Source organism: Ictalurus punctatus, chromosome 2 (assembly GCF_001660625.3).
Source record: "Ictalurus punctatus breed USDA103 chromosome 2, Coco_2.0, whole genome shotgun sequence".
In the NCBI taxonomy this organism is placed as follows: domain Eukaryota; kingdom Metazoa; phylum Chordata; class Actinopteri; order Siluriformes; family Ictaluridae; genus Ictalurus; species Ictalurus punctatus.
Window position 1 is genome coordinate 8,815,156 of NC_030417.2, and position 21,270 is coordinate 8,836,425.

General features: G+C 38.4%; 1 protein-coding gene and 1 long non-coding RNA gene across 19 annotated transcripts in view; one reads left to right on the forward strand and one right to left on the reverse strand.

The window, feature by feature from the left end:
* Positions 1-1,246: 1,246 nt before the first annotated feature.
* LOC128635291 (uncharacterized) lies at positions 1,247-1,487 on the reverse strand. Its single transcript, XR_008398234.1, has 2 exons — positions 1,385-1,487; positions 1,247-1,350 (listed from the first exon to the last, which is right to left on the reverse strand). It is a non-coding gene; the product is annotated as an uncharacterized LOC128635291 (long non-coding RNA).
* A 1,250-nt stretch (positions 1,488-2,737) lies between these two features.
* adgrg6 (adhesion G protein-coupled receptor G6) overlaps positions 2,738-21,270 on the forward strand; it is a 44,350-nt gene continuing 25,817 nt past the window's right edge. For 2 of the 18 annotated variants that reach the window (XM_017457573.3, XM_017457584.3), the window contains exons 1-6: positions 2,754-3,222; positions 5,924-6,012; positions 12,516-12,863; positions 14,818-15,417; positions 16,474-16,521; positions 18,459-18,524. In XM_017457573.3, coding sequence (XP_017313062.1) covers positions 3,221-3,222; positions 5,924-6,012; positions 12,516-12,863; positions 14,818-15,417; positions 16,474-16,521; positions 18,459-18,524 — 1,153 coding nt within the window. In that variant the 5' untranslated portion in view covers positions 2,754-3,220. Of the gene's footprint in view, positions 3,223-5,923; positions 6,013-12,515; positions 12,864-14,817; positions 15,418-16,473; positions 16,522-18,458; positions 18,525-19,346; positions 19,416-21,270 lie in introns of all 18 variants that reach the window. The other 16 variants (XM_047159662.2, XM_017457489.3, XM_017457481.3 and 13 more) reach the window with 16 other exon arrangements.

Sequence of the window (21,270 nt, forward strand, 5' to 3'; positions counted from 1 at the left end):
GATGACACTCCGACAGATTTGATCTAAAACAGATCATAAGGTTTTGCACTAAACGTGTGGAGTCATTAAACCAAAAAGGGAATGTACTAAATACTAAAGCTCTGAAATTCATGTAAATATTTCAAAGATTCTACTTTTTACTCCGGTTGCTGTTAGTAATATCATTTGTAGTGAACGCTTGTATTAAATGAGAAAAGAATGTAAAATAGAAGCATTTTCATTAGTGCTCATAAGTAATCATATGATCCCAGGATATGAAACACTAATGACTTATTATTGTGACGTGATTATGAGCGCTCCAGTGCGTGTGTTAAAGGCTTGGGGGAATTCATCAGTCTGAGGGAATTAAATTGGCCTGTTAATTTAGTGCACATGAGCAGGAAACAATCATTTACTGTAGATAGTTCTGCTTGTTTTCTCGTCTGGTTTTGAGACGCTGACTTTATAATGGCCATTGTTTTTCTCTCAGATATTCTGTTTTGTAGCCTGGAGTCAGACAGAAAAGGACACTGGGCTTATCTGCTAGCCGTGTGTCCCACTTCTGAGAGCTTACACATTTGCCTGAATTTTTTCCTTCCTCGTTAGTGATGATGGCAGAAAGGAAAGCAAATGAAAATCACTGGGTTTTGCATGCATCCCAGCTTGCAGTTGGGTCAGAGAACTCCATGAGGTGATGATGTTATTAATGTGGCACCTTGTCACTAAAGGTGTGCTCTAAAGGTGCTCATTACCTCCTCATAGGTGTGTACTGGGGTTTTATAGCCATAACAATTTAACATCATATACTGGGTTTTTTTTTTTTTTGCAAGAAAATACTGAATATATTTTCCTATCTGGTGACCCACCATTTTCAATTCATCCAAACTAATAGAAATAAATGTGTACAGTGCCCTTCACTAACATTGGCACTCTTGGTAAATATGAGCAAAGAAGGCTGTGAATAATTGTCATTACTGTTTAAACTTTTGATCTTTTGTTCAAACAATTCACAAAAATATTCTGATCTCATGGATATCAAACAATTGCCAACAAAACACAGGTTTATAAGAAAGAAAGAAAAAACCCCTTTGTTAAATATAGGTGTGCAATAATTATTGACACCCCTATGAATTCATTTGAGAAAATGTCATTTTAAGAAGCTCCACTGCACCTGTGCAGACCCTGTTACAATGCAGTCCCTGTTACAGTGCAGCCCCTGTTACAGTGCAGCCCCTGTTACAATGCAGTCCCCTGTTACAGTGCAGCCCCTGTTACAATGCAGTCCCTGTTACAGTGCAGCCCCTGTTACAATGCAGTCCCCTGTTACAGTGCAGCCCCTGTTACAGTGCAGTCCCTCATACAGTGCAGACCCTGTTACAATGCAGTCCCTGTTACAGTGCAGTACCTGTTATAGTGCAGCCCCTGTTACAATGCAGTCCCCTGTTATAGTGCAGTCCCTGTTACAGTGCAGTCCCCTGTTTTAGTACAGTCCCTGTTACAGTGCAGTCCCTGTTACAATGCAGTCCCCTGTTACAGTGCAGTCCCCCGTTACAGTCCAGTCCCCTGTTACTGTGCAGTCCCTGTTAAAGTACAGTCCTGTTACGGTGCAATCCCCTGTGCCAGCATGTTGTTTCTGGTCCCGCTGTCTCACAGTAGGTGAGCATATCACACTTATTACTTTCATCACAAATGATTATGGAAAAGCAAACCATTAGTAATCCATCCAGTGAGAACAGAACCTAATCCTGAGGCAGAAGAAGAAACCAGGACAAATAACCAGTAGGGGTGTGAACAAAAACGAACATATTCAGTTTGAACAGGTAATGTCTTTTAAACGAATATGAATACACATACGAACAGGAGACAAATTAAGGAGCACATTTTGCTCTGGAACTGTTCTGATCTGTCTCGAATGTAACAACCCCCCACAAATAAATAAATCTAATAAAATATTATTAGGTGGTTGTAACTAACAGTTTCTTGATTTGGCAAAAACAGCACTGCTGTGAAACATAGTTATCTTACTCTTGCTTACTGGCTATTTGTTGATATAATTTGTGAATGAAAATGACTTGGTCTGGGATTTGAACACAGAACCTTCTGATCTGTAATTCACAGCCTCTACAGAGCTGCACTGATTCAACCTCGTCACCACTGAATTAATAAAGTTTTTAAACTTGACGTTGACACAAGTAGAATTTTTAGCATTCCCACACCGACCAAAAGCATTACATATCCCATGATGCACTGTGTTTTCTGGTGTTTTGCTGTAAACTGAAGCACTGTTCTAACGGGTTACACTACAGCCCAATAACATAATAAAACAGTATTCTGCTGCAAAATGAATACGGTATATTTATAGCATTTTTACACTATGCATGTATCTGTAAGCTTTATGTAAATGTTTTAATTATTTTTTAGTTTAAAAAACTGTAGACATTAAAAACTATTTTTAAAAGAATGCTTGAGCCTAAATAGTGTGGATTCTTCTCTCTCTCTCTCTCTCTCTCTCTCTCTCTCTCTCTCTCTCTCTCTCTCACACACACACACACACACACACACATACAGATCTCGTGTTTAATTGTGTGCTAATGTGATCTCCTGTGTTCTTGGTGTGAGGGAGGGATTGAGGAGTGAAGGAGAGTGGAAATTAAGGAGAGAGAAGGAGAGAGGGAGTGAAGGAAGAGAGGGAGTGATGGAGAGAGAGTGGGAGTGAAGGAGAGAGAGGGAGTGAAGGAAAGAGGGAGAAAGGGAGTGAAGGAGAGGGGAGAGTGAAAGAGAGAGAAGGAAAGAGGGGGAGAGAGGGGGGTGAAGAAGAGAGAGAGCGAGAGAGAGGGAGAGAGAGACACACAGACAGAGAGAGAAGGAAAGAGGGGGGGTGTGTGTGAAGAAGGGAGAGACAGGGAGTGAAGCAGAGAGGGAGAGAAAGAGAGAGAGAGAGAGAGCGAGGCGGAGCTGTGTGTAGATCTTCCTCCAGTGGATCACTAACTCAGTTCTGTGTAAACTTACATCTCCATGAGCTTTTTCTTCTTCTTCACGCGCGCTTGCTGCTCCGATGGCAATGTGATCTTTCTGTAATATTCTTTAGTAGCATATTTTGATAATTTTGGAGGTTGCGCATGGAGGGAAGCCCAGAGCTGCGGGAACACACACACTTCACCTCGGTAACGTGTTAAAGTGGAAGCTGCGTGTGAAGTCACAGGAAGAATGAGAGTCCGGAGAGACGAGCTTCAATGAAATAATGTGAGTCCACATCATACTGCTGTGTTGATCAGTCACCAGGAGAGTTTCCCTCAGTGTCTACACTGTGTTCAGTTTGATCATAAACACACACCCAGGCTTTAAACAGGAGGAATATCTGCATGGTGTTACACTGAAAAGTATCTCCGCTCTGCAGAGTTCATTATCTCCGCGAGCTGGACACAAAGTTTGGGAAGTTTTTTCTTCTCCATGTATGACCTTAAAAAGGTTGTTTAAAAAAAACGTCAACGATACGTTATTATTATTATTATTATTATTATTATTATTATTATTATTATTATTATTATTTTACATTATAGTCGTAGACTCGGGAAAAAGGCGGTTGTGTTTTTTTTTTTTCTGGGGGGGGGGGGGGGGGGGGGGGGGTTGTATGTTTACAGAGAAACTGTAGAAAACTGTAATAATAAATACTACTGATGTGTTTCTGCTGGAGCAGTTGATACATAATAATTTTAATCACAGTATTATAACCTAATAATGTGATTAATCGTGTGTATATAACAAAGATAACAAAGATGACGTTGTTGTGAGGTATGGTGGGACAGATCCCTCGGACATGATCATCATTTACAGATGTGAGGATATTAAGCGTACATTTATTGGAAATTTAATTGTATTTAATTAACTGAAAATCTGAGTCACACAGATCATTCATCATAAGAAAAATCTCTTGCATAATCCTGAAATAAATCAGAGTTTTTAACTTGTTTTTCATTATAAAGCATTTACAGTATTATTATTGTGCATTTGCAGCCACTATTAACTACACAGTCACGGAGGTCAGAATTCTGTAAAGAGACTGTAGACGTCCAGCATGAGAAGAGATCATGAGCATGTATTTGCATGTCATATGTCATTCAGAGATTAAAGCTACTGTCATTTGGTTTCAGATAGGAGGACGAGAGAGACAATTAACTGCGACGTGAAACATTCGTAGGTTTGGTAGCTTGTCTCTTCCTCCCAGGTTTCATGAAAATCACAGCACGCTGTAAAGTGTGTGTAGTTGGAAAGCTTTGCTGGTTTTTAGGCCATATTTTCCGACATTTTAGATGTGTGAATGTCAGGGCTCACGCTTTCCGAGTCACTCTTACCAGCTGATGAATCAAGTTCTTTATTCACATTGTGCTGAGCCTTGAGAGCTGACCCCATTCATGTACATTTGCATGTAATAAGAGGCTTAGTTGAAACAATGTTCACGTTTTTCATGTGCTGTATAATGTCACAAATCTTTAAAAGGCATTGAATCATGAAAGACTGCATTTTAATTGTGCTCCAGCTTTAATATATTCTGTAGAGTAAAAAAAAAAAAAAGGAATAATTTATGAAAAATTGAGATACTTGCATCATTCAGAGTTCAGTTCTGCAGGTTTAATGATTAGGCTTTAAAATGATCTCAGAGGTGGCATGTTTTACTGAGGTAAAAGTTGTTGACTTTTTGGTCATCTAATAAGGATCAACGTATAGAACAGAGCATTGTTTAAGATTTCCTGACTGTATAAATGTGTTGTGAAATGAATCATCATTGCTGCATGACATTGTGGGATTGCAATATGTAACTTTTAACAATTTAACCTTGCAGTCGTGTTATTTCTCTTCCGGCTTTGCTTTAAAGACTTTCCCATCCTGCTGCATTCCGTGTGGCTATACACACATTTTCATTATGCCAGCTCCCCGATGAAAACACTTTTTCCACTTATTTAGTACGAACACATGAGTTGTGTAAAGCGGAGGCCGGTGGATTGGGGCCCAGTACATGCGTACGCTAATGACTGGAGTGGCGTAATCCGAGCTCCATGGGGCAGCTTTCTCCCTTAGGAGCTTCTTTTTTAATTCTGTGTAACATAGTTCTGGAAACTGTTTGCTCAAGATCGCTCAAACTGGTTATTGGGGTGGTTTTAATTATTTGAATAATTGTTTCACTGATTTCACTCATCGACAGAAATGAGCTCCAATGGTGAATGCTTGTTATTGGATTAGACAAGTCCAGGTTATGAACCAGGGCTGGAATAGTAAACATATTCAGTGTCATTGTAGGATCATGCAAGCCTTTATAATGCATCGTTTTTGTAAATGCATTGAGTTTCACATGGTACATATTAGGCTACTATTAGAATTCTTTATTCTGCAAATCATTATGGCTAACGTGGAAGGATGGTTCTGGAAGAGGCTGCTTCTGCACTGCTGTGGTTGTGGTTTCTTCTCTAGAGAAAAAAAAAGTTTCCATGCCACAAAAATACGTAATTCAAAACACATATTACAGACAGGTAGAATGAATGAAGGTATTGTACTGCTTTGAGTAACGGTGTGTGTGTGTGTGTGTGTGTGTGTGTGTGTGTGTGTGTGTGTGTAAGAGAGAGAGAGAGAGAGAGAGAGAGAGAGAGAAAGAAAGGAAATAGTTTCTTATTATGCCTGAATGCTTTTTAGCTAGCATTCTCTGAAAGCTGGACAGACTCTTCTAATCGTTTCCTTATCATTTGTTTAAATGTAGTGAATGTGTCAGATGATTTACTGCTTAATAGAAACAACATGCAATTTATTGAAACTATGAAGCACTGGTTGATGAATAGTAATGCTCTATTTACAATATGCTGAAATGTGCCTGTATAATAATAATAATAATAATAATAATAATAATAATAATAATAATAATAATAATCTTCTTTATTTTTGTCCACTCTGACAGGGTTTCCTACATTAGTGGACGATGGTGGAGATGGAAGTTCTGGAACGTTCTCCAAGTCGCAGTGTTTCTGACCTGCATTGCGAGAACAGGTAAACAAATGCAGTTGCTACTGAATCACTTTAAAAGGTGATGGATATGTTATTAAGGTGTAAAACTTTATAACTGTGTTATGGATGTTTGTAATTATGATTCATTTTTATTTATGATTTCTGCTTATTTCATTGCACCCATTTTATTAACTCATCTTTCTGCTTCATTTTATGAACTCCATTCATTTCTCTTTCATTTTTCATGCTTCTTCCTTGTTTCTTTGCTTTAACACTATTTTGTGTGTACGTGTGTGAGTGTGTGTGTGTATGAGAGAGAGAGACAGTGAGAAGGCATGTATGTATGTATGTATGTATGTATGTATGTATGTTTGGCCGGGATGCTGTGTTTTAACATTTTCTTCATTTATGTTCAGTAGATTCTGTGTTGTTTTAAATTCTTATGGCCCAGAACCTGTTCATAAACTGATAAACTGTCGCATCCCTTGAAAAATGGATCACAAGTGCTTCCTGTTCCATGTTTAGTTTCCAAATACAAAACGATAATAGTCAGGGGTTTTAGAGCTGAGGTGGATTCATTAAAATGATCTAAACATGAAAACTAATTGCTCTCATAAGACTATAAAGGACAATCATAGGTGATCTTAGACTTTTCAGGTTATAGCTATCATGCTGAACACTTTGTCCATCTTTGGACCAAAAGCGCTTATAATATTGTTTAAATATTAATATATAATAATATGCTAAAAATATGGGAACCGTCTAGTCCAGTATGTCCTGTCCCAAACATAACTGCTACAACTATTAGTGTATCACATGATTCAATACAAGTTTCTCAATTTAATATGTCGGAATATCGAATAATACATTCAACAGAACTTAATCAGGTGCACACGTCCAGGTCTGAAGAAGTAGCCAAGTTTTCATCTTGAGACAAATAAGTCTGCAGGGGTTTTTAAAAAGAAAACACACTTCTCTTAAGCTGCGTTTCACAAGCCAGAATGTGATGTACTAGAAAAACAGCCATGGCTTCGGTCAGCAACAAACAGGAACAGGAAAATTCCCCCAAATCGTTAAGGTCTGGTGTTTGGGAGCGGCTCGGCTCTGGCGGTGGTGCAAAACATTATAGTGTGCTGAATCTGATAAATATGTGCACAACACATCAGCACTAAAACCACCAACCAAGCATCACACGCAAGCTGATATGCAGTAGAGGAGATGTGACTGACGTGATTCAAGAACACATCAAGGGCTCCAGAGAGCTGTATAACTCTGACAGCACAGCGGACTAACAGCAGAATCATGCTGCAATCCATCATATCTGATTCTTCCGAGGTCTGATCTTCCAGGAAAAACACAGAAGCCCAGAGCAAGCTGATATTTATATGCCAAGTCTCTGAATTTGATAAACATATTAATAAGATCAACCTGAATTTAAAGAAGAATATTGATGTATGTTGCAACTTATCTTGTCTTGTTCAGCTTTGCTGATAAAAACGATCTGTCACACCGGTCAGTAAATTTCGGCTGGAATTTCATTACAAATCTAAACTTACAAGAATGTTAAACTCGTTTTCACAACACAAAAGCTACATATCACGTTTTATCAAGTGGAAATCACTGCCAAGAGAAACGAGTGTCGGCCTGCCAGGTGATGACTCCAGCTTTAGAAATAAGTCATTACAGTGTACTAAATCATAGCTTTCTTAAGACATGACAAATGAATATACTTTGTTTTTATATGTATACTCCAATATTTACAACAAAAAAATCAAGTGTACTTCCTTATAGTGCATTAAAGTGTTATTTAAAAGGTATCACTTTTAAATGTTTATAAAAAATACAAAAAAGTATAATTTATCAAATGAAATGAGCACATATTTTCAATATTCTTTAGTCATGTAAGCGTTTGCTTTCACTAGGATTAGACAGATAGATAGATAGACAGACAGATAGATAGAGTAGATAGATAGTTAGTTAGTGTATGGGTGTGTTCCTGGAGTCCAAATCTGTCAGGGCCTTTTATATTAAATATTTGGCATCAATTCCAAAACAAAGGGGACCTGTGTGTGTGTGTGTGTGTGTGTGTGTGTGTGTGTGTGTGTGTGTGTGTGTGTGTGTGTGTGTGTGTGTGTGTGTGTGTGTGTGTGTGTGTGTGTGTTTTAGTGGTCTGGTTATGTCCTGTAGAATACATTGATGAAGAACGGCCAGGTGCTTCCTGAACACATGCGCTGAAAAGCTCATAGCCACTTTTTGAATGATGCCTGATTATTAAATACTGTAGTTATGAAAAATAAATGAAGCGCTGTGGACAGGAGGTGATGTGGAGAGCGAGAGAGAGAGAGAGAAAGAGAGAAAGAGAGAGAGAGAGAGAGAGTAAAGAGAAGAGGGTTGCTGAGAGGTGTCTGTGATTAAAGCGTTCTCATATATGATGTTGCTGAAAGAGTGCTATTTTTGTCCCGGGACATTTGGATGGGGCTTTTTAGAAAAAAGCATTTGGTTCCATTCCACTGTGTTCTGCTTTCTGAAAGGACCTTTTCTGATTCTGATCTGTCTACTCTGCTGTAATCAGACATTCTCTCGCTGACCTTCATCCGGTGCCATGCCATGACTACCTCCCTCTCTCACATTCCTACTTTTGTACCACAATCTGCCCTGCAATGAGCAACAGAATTACAGCTTCTGCACCTACAGGTCATTCAGCACTGGAAAATAGTAATAATAATAATAATAATAATAATAATAATAATAATAATGAAAACTTCATGAGGTTTTTCTGTTCCAACACCTCCAGCATACATATCCATCCATAAAATCTAGTTAAGAGCACTGAGCCATTGCTTTGTATCAGCAAAATAATTTGGTGTAAAATTTACAGTAAAGTACTGTAATAGCTTAGTGATGTATAAAATGACACGTAAACCAGTACATTTGCTCATTTGGCTGATGCAGGATACAGCTGAGCTGAAGGGTCTTGCTCAACCATGACAGCTTGGCATTGCTGGGATTTGAACACACAACCTTCTGATTTTGACTCAACACTTTAACCACTGCAGTGATTTAACTACTTCTGCTGTGTTCGCTGTTGTGGCTCAGTGGGTCATGGGTTCAAATCCAAGCACCACCAAAATGCCTTGATTGGATCCTTGAGCAAGACCCTTCTACTCAGCTGTATCCTGTATCAACATACTGGGTTATGTGTTATTTTATACTATGTATAAACCCAGGGTGCCAGTAAGTTACTGTAAAATCTATAGTAATTTTTTTTTTTACAGTGTGCATAAGAGTCATTACGGTACGAAAAAGGTGGATGGCAAATCTGCCACATTAACACGGCAGGAATAAAATCCCATTGACACAAATTCAGAAACATATCAACTGGAAAGGGGAGGGACTTATTAAACATCATGTGCTCACTGCTGATTGGATACAGTGTGCGTCAGTCTTAGAGAGACGGCAGAAAATAGAGAGCTGGAGGATGTTTACCATAACAGGAAACATGTGTTGGTTATATGCCATGTCTAATCAGCAACAAGCGTATGGTTTTCAGAAAGGAACTACACTTACCCATAATCAGTGCTGTCACGTTTCTGAATTCGCAGTTTTGTTGCAGCATTTTCTGATTTTGGTTTTTTATTGTGTTTTGGACTTATGGGCCGTGGTATAAACTCTCAGGCGTACTCAGTGTATGGATGAGTCATGTGCAGGAGGATGTTTCCTCTGGCGAAACATTAATCACGGATCCGGACCAACCACTTTTCAATTTCTTCCTTTCTGTCAGAGATTTTAAAGAAACAGCAAACTTCCTGTAATGGGCATGCTGTTCTCCAGGGCATGCTGTTATAGGAAAATTATCAACAGCGGGTTGATGTGATGTTTCCTGGTGCAAAGCGGAATTACTGTCTCCACCACAGAGTTGATTATGTCAGCGTGTGCTGAAGTATTTTATTCTTAATATAAAACACTGGTTTGATCGATTTATTAATTATTATCAGTTTACATTTAATCTTGTTGAAATATGTTTGTCACGTCATTTTAAAGTCACATTTTTTTTCTCTCTTGAAGTTGATAAGATAAAAAATAAAAAAGGTCCAGAGTACTCTGCCATGGTGAAAAACTTACTGACTGTTACACAGCACCTGACACTCATTCAGTCATCTTCAGTAACTGCTTTATTATCATTGTAGCGGATCAAAGAAAGGTTCAGGATGGGAATACACCCAGGACCTAGGAGCGATTTAGCGTAGCCTGTCCACTTGAAACCCACATGAACACATGGAAATCATACACAGAAACTCCACACAGACAGTAAGCTGAGGTCAGCATCGAACCGAGATCGAACCCGGAGCTCAGAGGCTGCTACCTTCTGCACCACCATGCTACCCAAAGCTTGCAATTATTTTCATTTTTTGCATTACGCTGATAACTGCATGACATGCTTTGTCAGCATGGGACAAGTGTCACATTGTGCTGCCAAGCCAAGCAGACAAGAACAGACTGCTTCTGTTAGATCATCTCCTCCTTACAGAAAGCGTCACTGTATAAACAATTAGACCTTTCTCTTTGTTACATGCGATTGTGTGAAGCAATCCCCATCCAAGTCCCTGTGAATTAGCTGTTACTATAGAAACAATAACAGAAATCTAATTTGTTTGTAAATCTATTTTTTAGGCATAAAATAAACATAATTTATATAAAAACATGTGAATATACAGTACTTGTGTGCTTAAGGTTAGGTGTAGCCTAATCTCTACCTGAACTAAATCCAGAGCTTTATCACTGGCGGATTTGCATCAGGGTCTTCTCAGGCTAGTGCTACAGAAATGTTTTAGTTCAATATGAACACTTGTGCTCAGATCTGCCCTTAATCTGGGTCATTTCATTATGAGATTTGATCTTTGCTGAGTCTGATCTATGTTGTACGATATATCAGAATTCACAGAGCATACTTTCCTACTTACTGCTCTTTGGTTTTAGTGTTTTAATCTGTATTAAGACTTTTCTTGAATTCCAATCAGCTGTTCTTAATAATGACAACAATGTGTAGAATGACTTTAGTTTCTACTGTCTAATTTTTAAAGACCCCATCCACACATACATGGATATTTTTGAAAACATAGTTTTTATTCCTTCTTTTTACAAACAACCAAAAAAATCTTAAAATATCTCTGTCCGAATGAAAATGTGAAAATGTTTTGAAAATACAAACAATTTGGTGGCGCTAGTATCCTATGTCATAACTATGTAACTTCCTAATATCCGAAACTTTCTAATTCTGCAAAGCACAACCAGTGGTAGAAAATCACAACCCACCATTATCAGGTTATTATATATTAAGGATTAACATCTTTTAGTTATTAGCTAATTTGTTTGGACACTTGAATTGAATCCAAATTGTCAATAACTCAAATACAAGTAAGATAAATAATATTATCAGCACTTATGACACCCATAGTTCCTGGACAGGTGCGTAACGCAAGATTTAACAACGTGCTCTCAGACTAATGATAATGAAGGTAAGAGAGAAGGCAGGAGTCACTCGAAAAGAGTTGCAGGACGATCTGAAAGCCGCAGTTACACAAACAACTGCACCACAATCATAAAAAAGAAGCACAGAGATGCACCTCTAAAATCATTTCGATAAATCAGAACTCTTCTGGGAAATACACTCTGCTCAGATGAAACAAAAATAGAACACATTGGCAATAATTCTGATCACCATGTTTGGAGAAAGAAGGTTTATGCATATAATCCCAAGAACACCAGGAACATCATATCACAGAACATCACAGTGAAGCACGGTGGTGGGAGCATCGTGATATGAGGGCTGCTTCTCTGCAAATGGCATTACACATTATCGATGGAAATGTCAATGGATTGAAAGCAGGACATATTAGAGGAGAATTTAATCTCATCCTCCAAGAATCTGTGGGGAAGATAAAATAACCCAGAAAGGCCTTGTGTGGCTGACCATGAGTCCATCAGAGGGATCCCACCAACTATAAACACCACATTTGTTAAAAAAAATAAAATAATTTATATATGTATGTATATATATATATATATATATATATATATATATATATATATATATATATATATGTGTTTATACTGTTTATACTGTTTATACCAAAACAGTGTTTCATATAAGAGTGCAGTTAAGAGATGAACATCACCTTGTTTCTTGCTTATAATGCCATTTCTCCAACACTTTAATTTCATTCTCAGGACAAAAGACCTGCAATGTATAATCTTTGTAATAAGAAAAAGATTTACTTTTATTTAGAGTACTGAACTAAGCAGAAACATCATCGTGCAGGAAAATATTCATATATAAATGTGTAAAATCGGTCAAAACAACATCCTTCTGCCTTTAAAATAATCAGCTGTCCCTCCTGTCTGCTCTCTGCTGGTCCCTTTCTGTCCAAGGCCACTGCTTATTCCTCCATCTGTCAGTCTGTATTCATCTCCCTCTGTCCGCTCTTTGTCCCTCATCTCCTATTAACTGAGTCTGAATGATATATGCGGCCGTTATTTTGGTCCAGAAGTGCTGAGCTGCCAGGGCGAGTGTGATGAAATGCTCACAGCATCCAGTGGAATCTTTACGTCGCCGTGCTACCCAAACGACTACCCTTCTAGACAGGCATGTACATGGACACTGCAGGCTCCTGCCGGCTTTGTCCTGCAACTCACTTTCCTTGACTTCGAGCTCGAGGAGGCACAAGGCTGCATCTATGACAGCGTCATTGTCAACACTGGCACGAGCAGCGTTAAGTTTTGTGGCCTGACAGCCAACGGACTCACACTCAACTCCAGCACCAATGTCATGGAGGTGTCCTTTCATTCTGATTTTAGTGTCCAGAAGAAAGGCTTCAATATCAGTTACAGGCAAGGTATGCTTCAAGTGCCTTGTTTTTCCTTTTGTTTAGGTTTGCACTAGGGCTGTGACAAATGATTTTTTTTAATGAATGCATAATAATCTGTTAAATATTTATGACTGATTGATGTGGATTTGGATAATAGACTAAATGTTCCCTGTTCTAATTAAAATAACTCATTAAAATCTAAATGAAATAATAATAAATTATTCAGTTAATTAAAGCTTACAGGCAGTAAGATTACGCTTCAATCTAGTTACCTGAACATTACAGATTAGCTCGCACACACACACACGTTGCTCTATTAAACTATTAACTTATGTATGTTTATGTTGAAAATGAAATCAGTTGCTTTGTTTGTCAGTCCCCTCAGGACCTCAGAAATACATGCAAAATTAAGGAAACTCCACAGTATTCTGAGGAACTTGCAATTTTTCTAAATTACAGCAGATTTTAAGCAGAGCCCAGATGCGTCATGTGACGTCATCACAACATTTAGCCAAAGCTCTCTTTGATTCACGTGCGTTGACCATGAGTACAGATAAAAGGTCTCATTTACCAACAAACGTCACTGCTAAAGACCGTGCAGAACAATTTCCTGCGATTGCGATTTTGCCAATTCGAGTAGTTTTCCACAAAAAAAGGACAAAAAACTTTTCAAAAAAAGCTGCAGCAAAATCAAGCATTTTTGGCTGCAACAATCCCAAAAGAACTGCACAAACTCCTGTACAGTTACTTGCATTGACATTTGGTAGATGCCCTTATCCACAGTGACTTACATTTATCTGATTTATACAGCTGAGCAATTGAGGGTTAAGGGCCTTGCCCAAGGGCCCAACAGTGGAACCTTGGCAGTGCTGGGGCTTGAACTCCTGACCTTCTGATCAGTAACCCAGATCCTTTAACCACTGAGCCACCACTGTCCCATTGCAACAGTTCTTGTGTTTATTGAAAAAGAGAATAAAATTTTTTAAAAATAAAATAACACAAATTCTTGATAGTTGTGATTACTGCACTTACTGAAAACCAGTCCTGTGCACAGCGTTAAAGAATATAACTCACATTATAACTGCTTTTTGTTGGTTAAGTAAACAATGAATTATCATAATAATTGTCAATTATATCAATTAGTTGTTGCAGCCCTAGTTTGTCCATTATTATTATTATTATTATTATTATTATTATTATTATTATTATTATTATTATTATTATTATTATTATCATTATTATTGTTGTTGTTGTTGTTGTTGTGTTTCTTTTATTATGATGATGATTATTATTCATTTTAATCATAGTACTTGCTATTGCTGATCATTTCCATCAATGCTGTCAGGCACATACATTTCTACAGCTACTTTTAGACGTTTTGTTTTGATTTGCCTTATCGACACTTTATGCGAGCATATCACAAACACAGTATCATGACACACCACTGGTATCCTTCTCATCAAACCTCACCCCAGCCCATCACCTTGCTTTTCATGCAAAGCTTATTTTATTTATTTATCCCCCCGCTTTATATCATTAAAGCGCTGTGTTTCTGCCATGTTTATTCTTTTGTCCTGTAATATATCCTCATTCAAAGTAATTGTCTTTAGTTCTTAGGGCTGCGTCTCGTTTACAACTGAGCGGAACTACTGTATAAAATGTCTGTCATCGAGGATATACGTACAGTACATACTGAGTGTTTTATCATCACACTGAAGCATGGATTATAACACAGTCTTGATTAAAGTATGGTGATTGAGCAATTAAGTATAGTGTAGATAAATGGCTGGTCCATGTTGTTTATTAAAGGGATAAAAGGGTAAATAAACATCTAAATGTTTACAATGAAATAATACTGAGCGAGAAAATGAAACACTGTTTGGGGTTTATTAAAAATCAACTTAGTGTTTTATACAGATTGTGTTTTTAAGGCATTATATTAATTTTAATGACAAAAATCAACTCTCCACTGCTTCTCCAGTTGCAGTAGCTCTGAGAAACCAGAAGGTCACATTGCCTCAGAACCAGAAGGACGTGGTGCAGGTGTCCAGCTCAGTGTCCATCCCGGCGCTGAGTCAGTTCACAGCATGCTTTGAGATTGCCGGTCAATCGTCGACAGGATCAGGGATCATCTTCTCTTACACAGGAAAAGACCCCTACTTGACCTTCGGCCACAACGGCAACAGTGTGGACCTGATCATCGGCAATGTCACGTGTCCAGTCAGCGATTTGGTGACATTAGCTGACATTACGTCCATTATGCAGCTGTTCTGCATCACGTGGTCCAACACGAACGGTGTCATAGCTGTGTACTTCAAAGGCAACTACAAATTTAAAACCTGCTCTAACTCCATTGGCATGAGAACGGAAATCGGAGGCTCCTTTGAACTAGGCAGGGGAAAAAAGCAGGGCCAAAACTTCAATTGCCTCATCTACAACTTCCGTCTGTGGAGTTCAGCCATGACCTTCTCTGAGCTTTCTTCCCTGACCTGCGATGCTGTGGGAAACGTGGTGGACTGGAACAACAGCTTCTGGGACATCCCGGCCTCGTACGCTCAAACGGACTCCAGTCTCAGCTGCAGTGAGTAAACCTGTGTGTTCGTGTGAAACCAGATCACACATTGTTTACTGTAAGCACCTGGTTTTATTTATCAAGCTGTCTGTCTGCTGTTAGCACTAACATTTCTTTGTGTTCTTTTGGTATAATTAACATTTTGAACCTTTTGTAGTAGCCCACCTGAATCCAGGTTTCTGTCTTTTAATAGTTTTTAAGTTTTTAAGTTTTTAAGGTTTTAATAGTTATATTAAAGCATTAGATGTTCAGGTGTAGTGAAGGTAAGTACAGTACAAATCATTATTAATAGCTCAATTAGAAAACTTAGGGTTGAGAACTACATATCACTAATCTTACTGATGGCATAATAAGAATGATTTATAATTTATTTGTGTTTCAAGTCTGTTATGTTTTACTGGGCTCATTTCACATTTCTTCTGAATAGTGAACACGGTAAATAGGAAAGTTTTTTACTACCTTTCAATCAAACGCCTGTCACACCTTTTTTTGTAATTCGTATTTTGATTGAGGGGAAAAAAGGATGACAGAGTAAATAATCCACCTCGTTCGCATTCATTACACCTGGGACTGAGTTTGTAGCACGACAGGTGACGTTTTACAGCCACGTCACTAAAGCAGTCTGAAAACTATTAGCCCAAAAAAGTGTCACGGGGTCTTAAATCAAATGCAGTCATAGCTTAACTGCCACTTACTGGGGCAGATAAGTCTGCCCTGCCCACCTGAACATTCACTTTGTTGTTAGTGTTAGATGTGTGGCAGGGTGGGGAAGGGTTAGCATTAATCCTCTACAGTTAATCTGATAACGTTGACGCATTTCAACACCTCAGCACCAAGGTCAGAGTTTGAAGTTTGTCTTCGTCCACATGAGGAAAGAAAGGCAGAACGATCTGACGCCTCGGTGACATTTCATTTGATAGCATGCAGTGCATGCAAATCAGCAATATCAGCATCAGCAGTAACAACAAGCCAAAAAGTCATGTTTCAGTCTTGCCTTATGCTGTCACTTTATCACTTTATGCTGTACAGAAGTAACACTGTTAATCTATAACCTTCTTTTTGCAGTCTGTTACCCACAGTGTGCACATTTAACAACAACACTTTCATCCATTGGTGAGTGTGCTACTAACACTTTTGCTTTCCTGCCATGTACACAGCTTAACCAGTAACAGTAATATCCAACATCTCACTGCTAGTTAAGCATAATACTGTGTGTGTATGTGTGTGTACAGTATATGTGTTTATGGACATTTCATTCAACGTGGAACAGAAGTTCCTCCTATCGATACTTATCTTCGCAAAGCCTCCATCTTTTCTTCTTTCTAATCACCAAGAGGAAAATATCTTCAGTCAGTTCTGAGAAGTCCTCTATTGTACCATTTTAGCTTTTTTAGTCAATTTATTCTCTAAAGAAGGATATCCCTGACAGTATCAGATAGCTGTCTCAGTGGGTTTCATCCATACATGTAGAGGTTCGTAAAACGTGTGCCTGACTATTTTACTATTATGGTATGGAGCACAAGGCGCACGGTGGCTACAGTTCACAGCACGTTCACCTCACACCTCCAGGGTTGGGGGTTCGATTCCCGCCACAGCCCTGTGTGTGCGGAGCTTGCATACTCTCCCCGTGCTGTGAAGCTTTTCTCAGGATACTCCAGTTTCCTCCCCCATTCCAAAGACATACATGGTAGGCTGATTGACAAGTCCAAAGTGTCCACAGTGTATGAATGGGTGTGTGAATGTGTATGTGATTGTGCCCTGTGATGGGTATACCAGTTCAGGGTGTACCCTACCCAGTGCCCCATGCTCCCTGGGATAGACTCCAGGTTCCCCGCAACCCTGTAGTCTAAGCGGTATAGAAAATGGATGGATGGATGGCATGGTGTGTTTAGTTCCTGTTGAAGGGTTTCCAGTTGGCTCAGTACGTTCGTTTTAAAAGCCTTTCTCAGAAGCACATGCCCTCAAACTCTTTCTGATCCGTGTGGTTGTGAAAACTGCTTAAAACATTACAAGTAGAAAAAAAAACAGGACTCAGGAGATGTGGGATATTCCATGTGCAGGAGGTTTATCAGCTCACAAACATCAAAATGAGCAGAGTAAAACCAGAGAATAGTCAAATAGCATACACAGAAAAACATGATCTTAATGTAATCTGTAGATAGGTAAAGAGACAGGAATAAAATGAAGAGGATAAAGTGAATGATGACGATAAACCCTTTGATGATAAAGAGTTTGTGGAGAACAAAGCAGTACTGAGTGCTGAATAATAGACAGTTGTGTTGGTGAGAGAAGGGGTATTCCTGGGTGTGACTTTAAACCAGTAGTGAGTCAGTGGCATGAGGGATTATATTACACACTGACAACAGACAACATGCTTTCTCCTTGTGTGTGTGGGTGTGGGTGTGTAAGAACGTAAAAGTGTGTACAGGAAATCTGTGCTGTATGTCGGGTTGAGAAGAGTCAAATAATCTGGAAAGATGTGGATAAATGACAGCAGGGTTGTAGTCATAAATAGATTAACTTATATTGTCTAGTATTTGATGACAAATCATCTTTACAACAGCAATGTTTCTCAAAAGTACTGTACATGATTCCTATAACATTCCCAATGTTAAGCTGCGTTTACATCCTTGTAGAACTTACAACTTACAACTCAAGTAATTACAACTTGTAAACTAGGAATTTTCAGAGAGCTCCGACTACCACCTGACCGCCGCATCGTCATGAGGAAACACTGCCATGCGGCTTCAGCAGTAAAATGTAGTTATCTTGTAATATTTAATGTATAATAATTTGTATAACTGACTATTATTAATGTCTTAATAATGCAGGATTAATCTGAAAATAAACGAAAGACATACGATGCAGTTTAATGTAATTTTGCAGTTGTCAACACCATCATCTCACACGGATTCATTGAGTTCTAAGTATAAGTACGTGAACAACACAGGATAATATTCTTTCGTAAAGCAGACTTCCAGTATGACTTTAACTGTGTATTTTGTGTAAAATGTTTAATAATCTAGCTAATGTTTTCATTCTATCCCCAGGTACCGCCGTGCCAGCTACCACTTCCCAAACCACCAGCTGTTTGTCCTCGGGAGTGGGCTGCCCAGGTATGGGAAATCCTGATTTTTTTTTCTAAGAATAAAACCCAGCTATTTTTTCATCCAGAGGTTTAAATTTAAACCAGTATAATAACAGTAACACTCTTCTGTTTGATGATAATACACCTTTATTATCTGTTCATGAGGGCCTGATGCTAATGTGAAATTTTTTCTTTGTCAGTTTCTGATTGGTGTCATTTTGTCAAATTAAAACATAAGATGACTATTTATAAAATCTCAGCACTTCTCCCACAGATGTTTCCATTTTAATGTGAGCCAGTAAACTATCCTCATTAAAGAGGCAGTCAGAAGTAAGCAGATATCCTGTTTCCAGCACAGGTCATAAAATATTACAGTTTAGTTTTAATACATGTTTTTTAAGGCTATCACTCCTTCGTGTGTGTTTTGTTTTAACATATGGTTTCCATAGTGGAGTGCCTCATACTTGCATATTTATGCATATTTCTCCCAATTGCTCCCAGTTCGCCTGCTCCATATAAGACTGAATGTTGACTGAATGTTTTGTAGTCTTTCCGGAAGGTATAGTTTGCTTTGTCACTTGATAGCTCATTTACTGAGACTTAACAGTAAGAAACGGAAATAAGTAACGGTTCTTCACATTCCTCTCCACTAGATGTCTTTATATTGGTGAAAACCTCAAAATTATAGTTTACTGGTTCCTGAATCACCCTCGTTTTATTGTATAGCACTGTCATTTTTTTTTTTGGTCAGACTGAGACTGTTTAGTTGCTCAATGCCTCCAGCGATTGCATATTCATTGTCACCTTAACCTCCTGTTAAAGTGTAACCTTTCTTCGTTCCTGCCACCAGCATCTCTAACTACTACCACCTCATCCATTGTCAACACTAACACGATTCCTACTAATGCAAGAACCAACGGTAAGCAAATGTCTGTGCCTCACTTCATGAAGCTTGCTTTTTAACTGAGAAAGAGTGTGTACATGTGCAAGGACACGGGAAGTGAGGATGCTGAGGGTGCTGCGACAATTGCTAAAATAATAATAATGATAATAATAATAATAATAATAATAATAATATAGAGAGTGCACATCACATGTATGCTGTTAAAGAGTCCAACACCCCCAGTGTAAAACACCTTCCCACGTCTCTGTGCATCATTTTACCACCTGATGTAACCGATGTAGGAGCTTCACTTAATGCTGGAATTATACATTCATTCGTTTTTGTATAATGGATAAACAGTTGTGCCCAAAAGTTTGCATACCCCTTGCAGAATCTGCTAAATCTTAATACAGTTAACAAAATAAGACGGATCATAAAATTCCCATGTTGTTTTTTATTTATATACTGTAGGGGTGTGTGTGGCAGTTTTGCACAGTGACATTTTCATTAAGACACATCATTATTAGATTTCATGTTAGAGGTAGATATAACCAGATTCTTGACAGAACAGTGTGTTTTCTGTTTATTTGTGTGGGTGTGGGTATTTTCTCATGCATATATGAAAAAAATTGAGTATAATACATATTTTGTTTTGATAAACATTTGATCGATTCTGTTCATTATACATTGTTCACTGTTTTCATACTGCTGTGCTCATGGAGGTTCATTGGGTGTGCCCTGAATGCCAGTGTTAAATGTTATTTGTTTTTTGCACCATTCTGCCTAAACTCTTGGAATGGTTGTGTGCCCAAAAACCCAAGATGACATTTTATTTATTTATTTATTTGTTTGTTTGTTTGTTTGTTTATTTATTTATTTATTTGGGAGAAGCAAAACTTTAATGCTATTAGGGTGGTTTTCACACTGGGCACGTTTGCAGTGATTTGAGTCTGGGCTGCGATTGTTCCCGCAACGTTGGTCTGATTTCAGACTCACTTGATTCTATAGAAACCCCGGTGCATTTGGGTTCATCTTACGTCATCACAGATGTGCATGGAGAACACAACGTGACTCACCATATTTAAAAAATATTTTTTTAAAAAAATATTATTTGGTGCTATTATGCACAGCAGTGGACCTTTTCTGTGTCCCACAGTGTCCCTCTGCCACTCATGGTGCACGTGTGTTTTAGAAACTAATAATGTCATCATCGGCTAAAACACATACACAGGATACTTCACTTCCTGAACAAGTGTGGACCCAAGTACGAGTTGCGTTCACTTTCACGGGAATCACTTCTCAGTTCCAGTTGAACTGAACTCAGACCACGTCCTACAGGTAGTCTCGGGTTCTGTACCACGGTGCGCTTCCTGGTCCACATGACAGCTTTCACATGCAAACTGTGCGCTGTTTCAGATTAAACTGCCAGTGTGAAAGCCCCCTAAAAGTCCATCACTTGTCCAATATAATGCTCAGTTTTATGCTGGAAGACTAATCTGCCTGATTAATACCATACATAATGTATGACTTGTTGGAATGTAGGATACAATGGGCACCTTTCATCAAATTGATCAGAAATGAATATAGGAATAACAAATATATGGAAAGAAAGACAGCCATTGTTGTCACATATACAAGTATGAGTATTAGTGCAATTAATTTTTTTCATTGTGGCTTATGTCCTAGCTTTTTAGGTAATATACTCAATATAGTTTTATGTTAACAATCAATTGTAAGTAGGTAAGTAATGCATTTACAAAACACTGGTTTAAAAATTATTGGCACCCCTACAATAACCAACACTGACTGACTTCATGCGCAGCCACAATGACATTGTCTAAGTATATAGACACTTATGTAGGTAACTTAGGTCAAAGTGAAGCGTTAATCT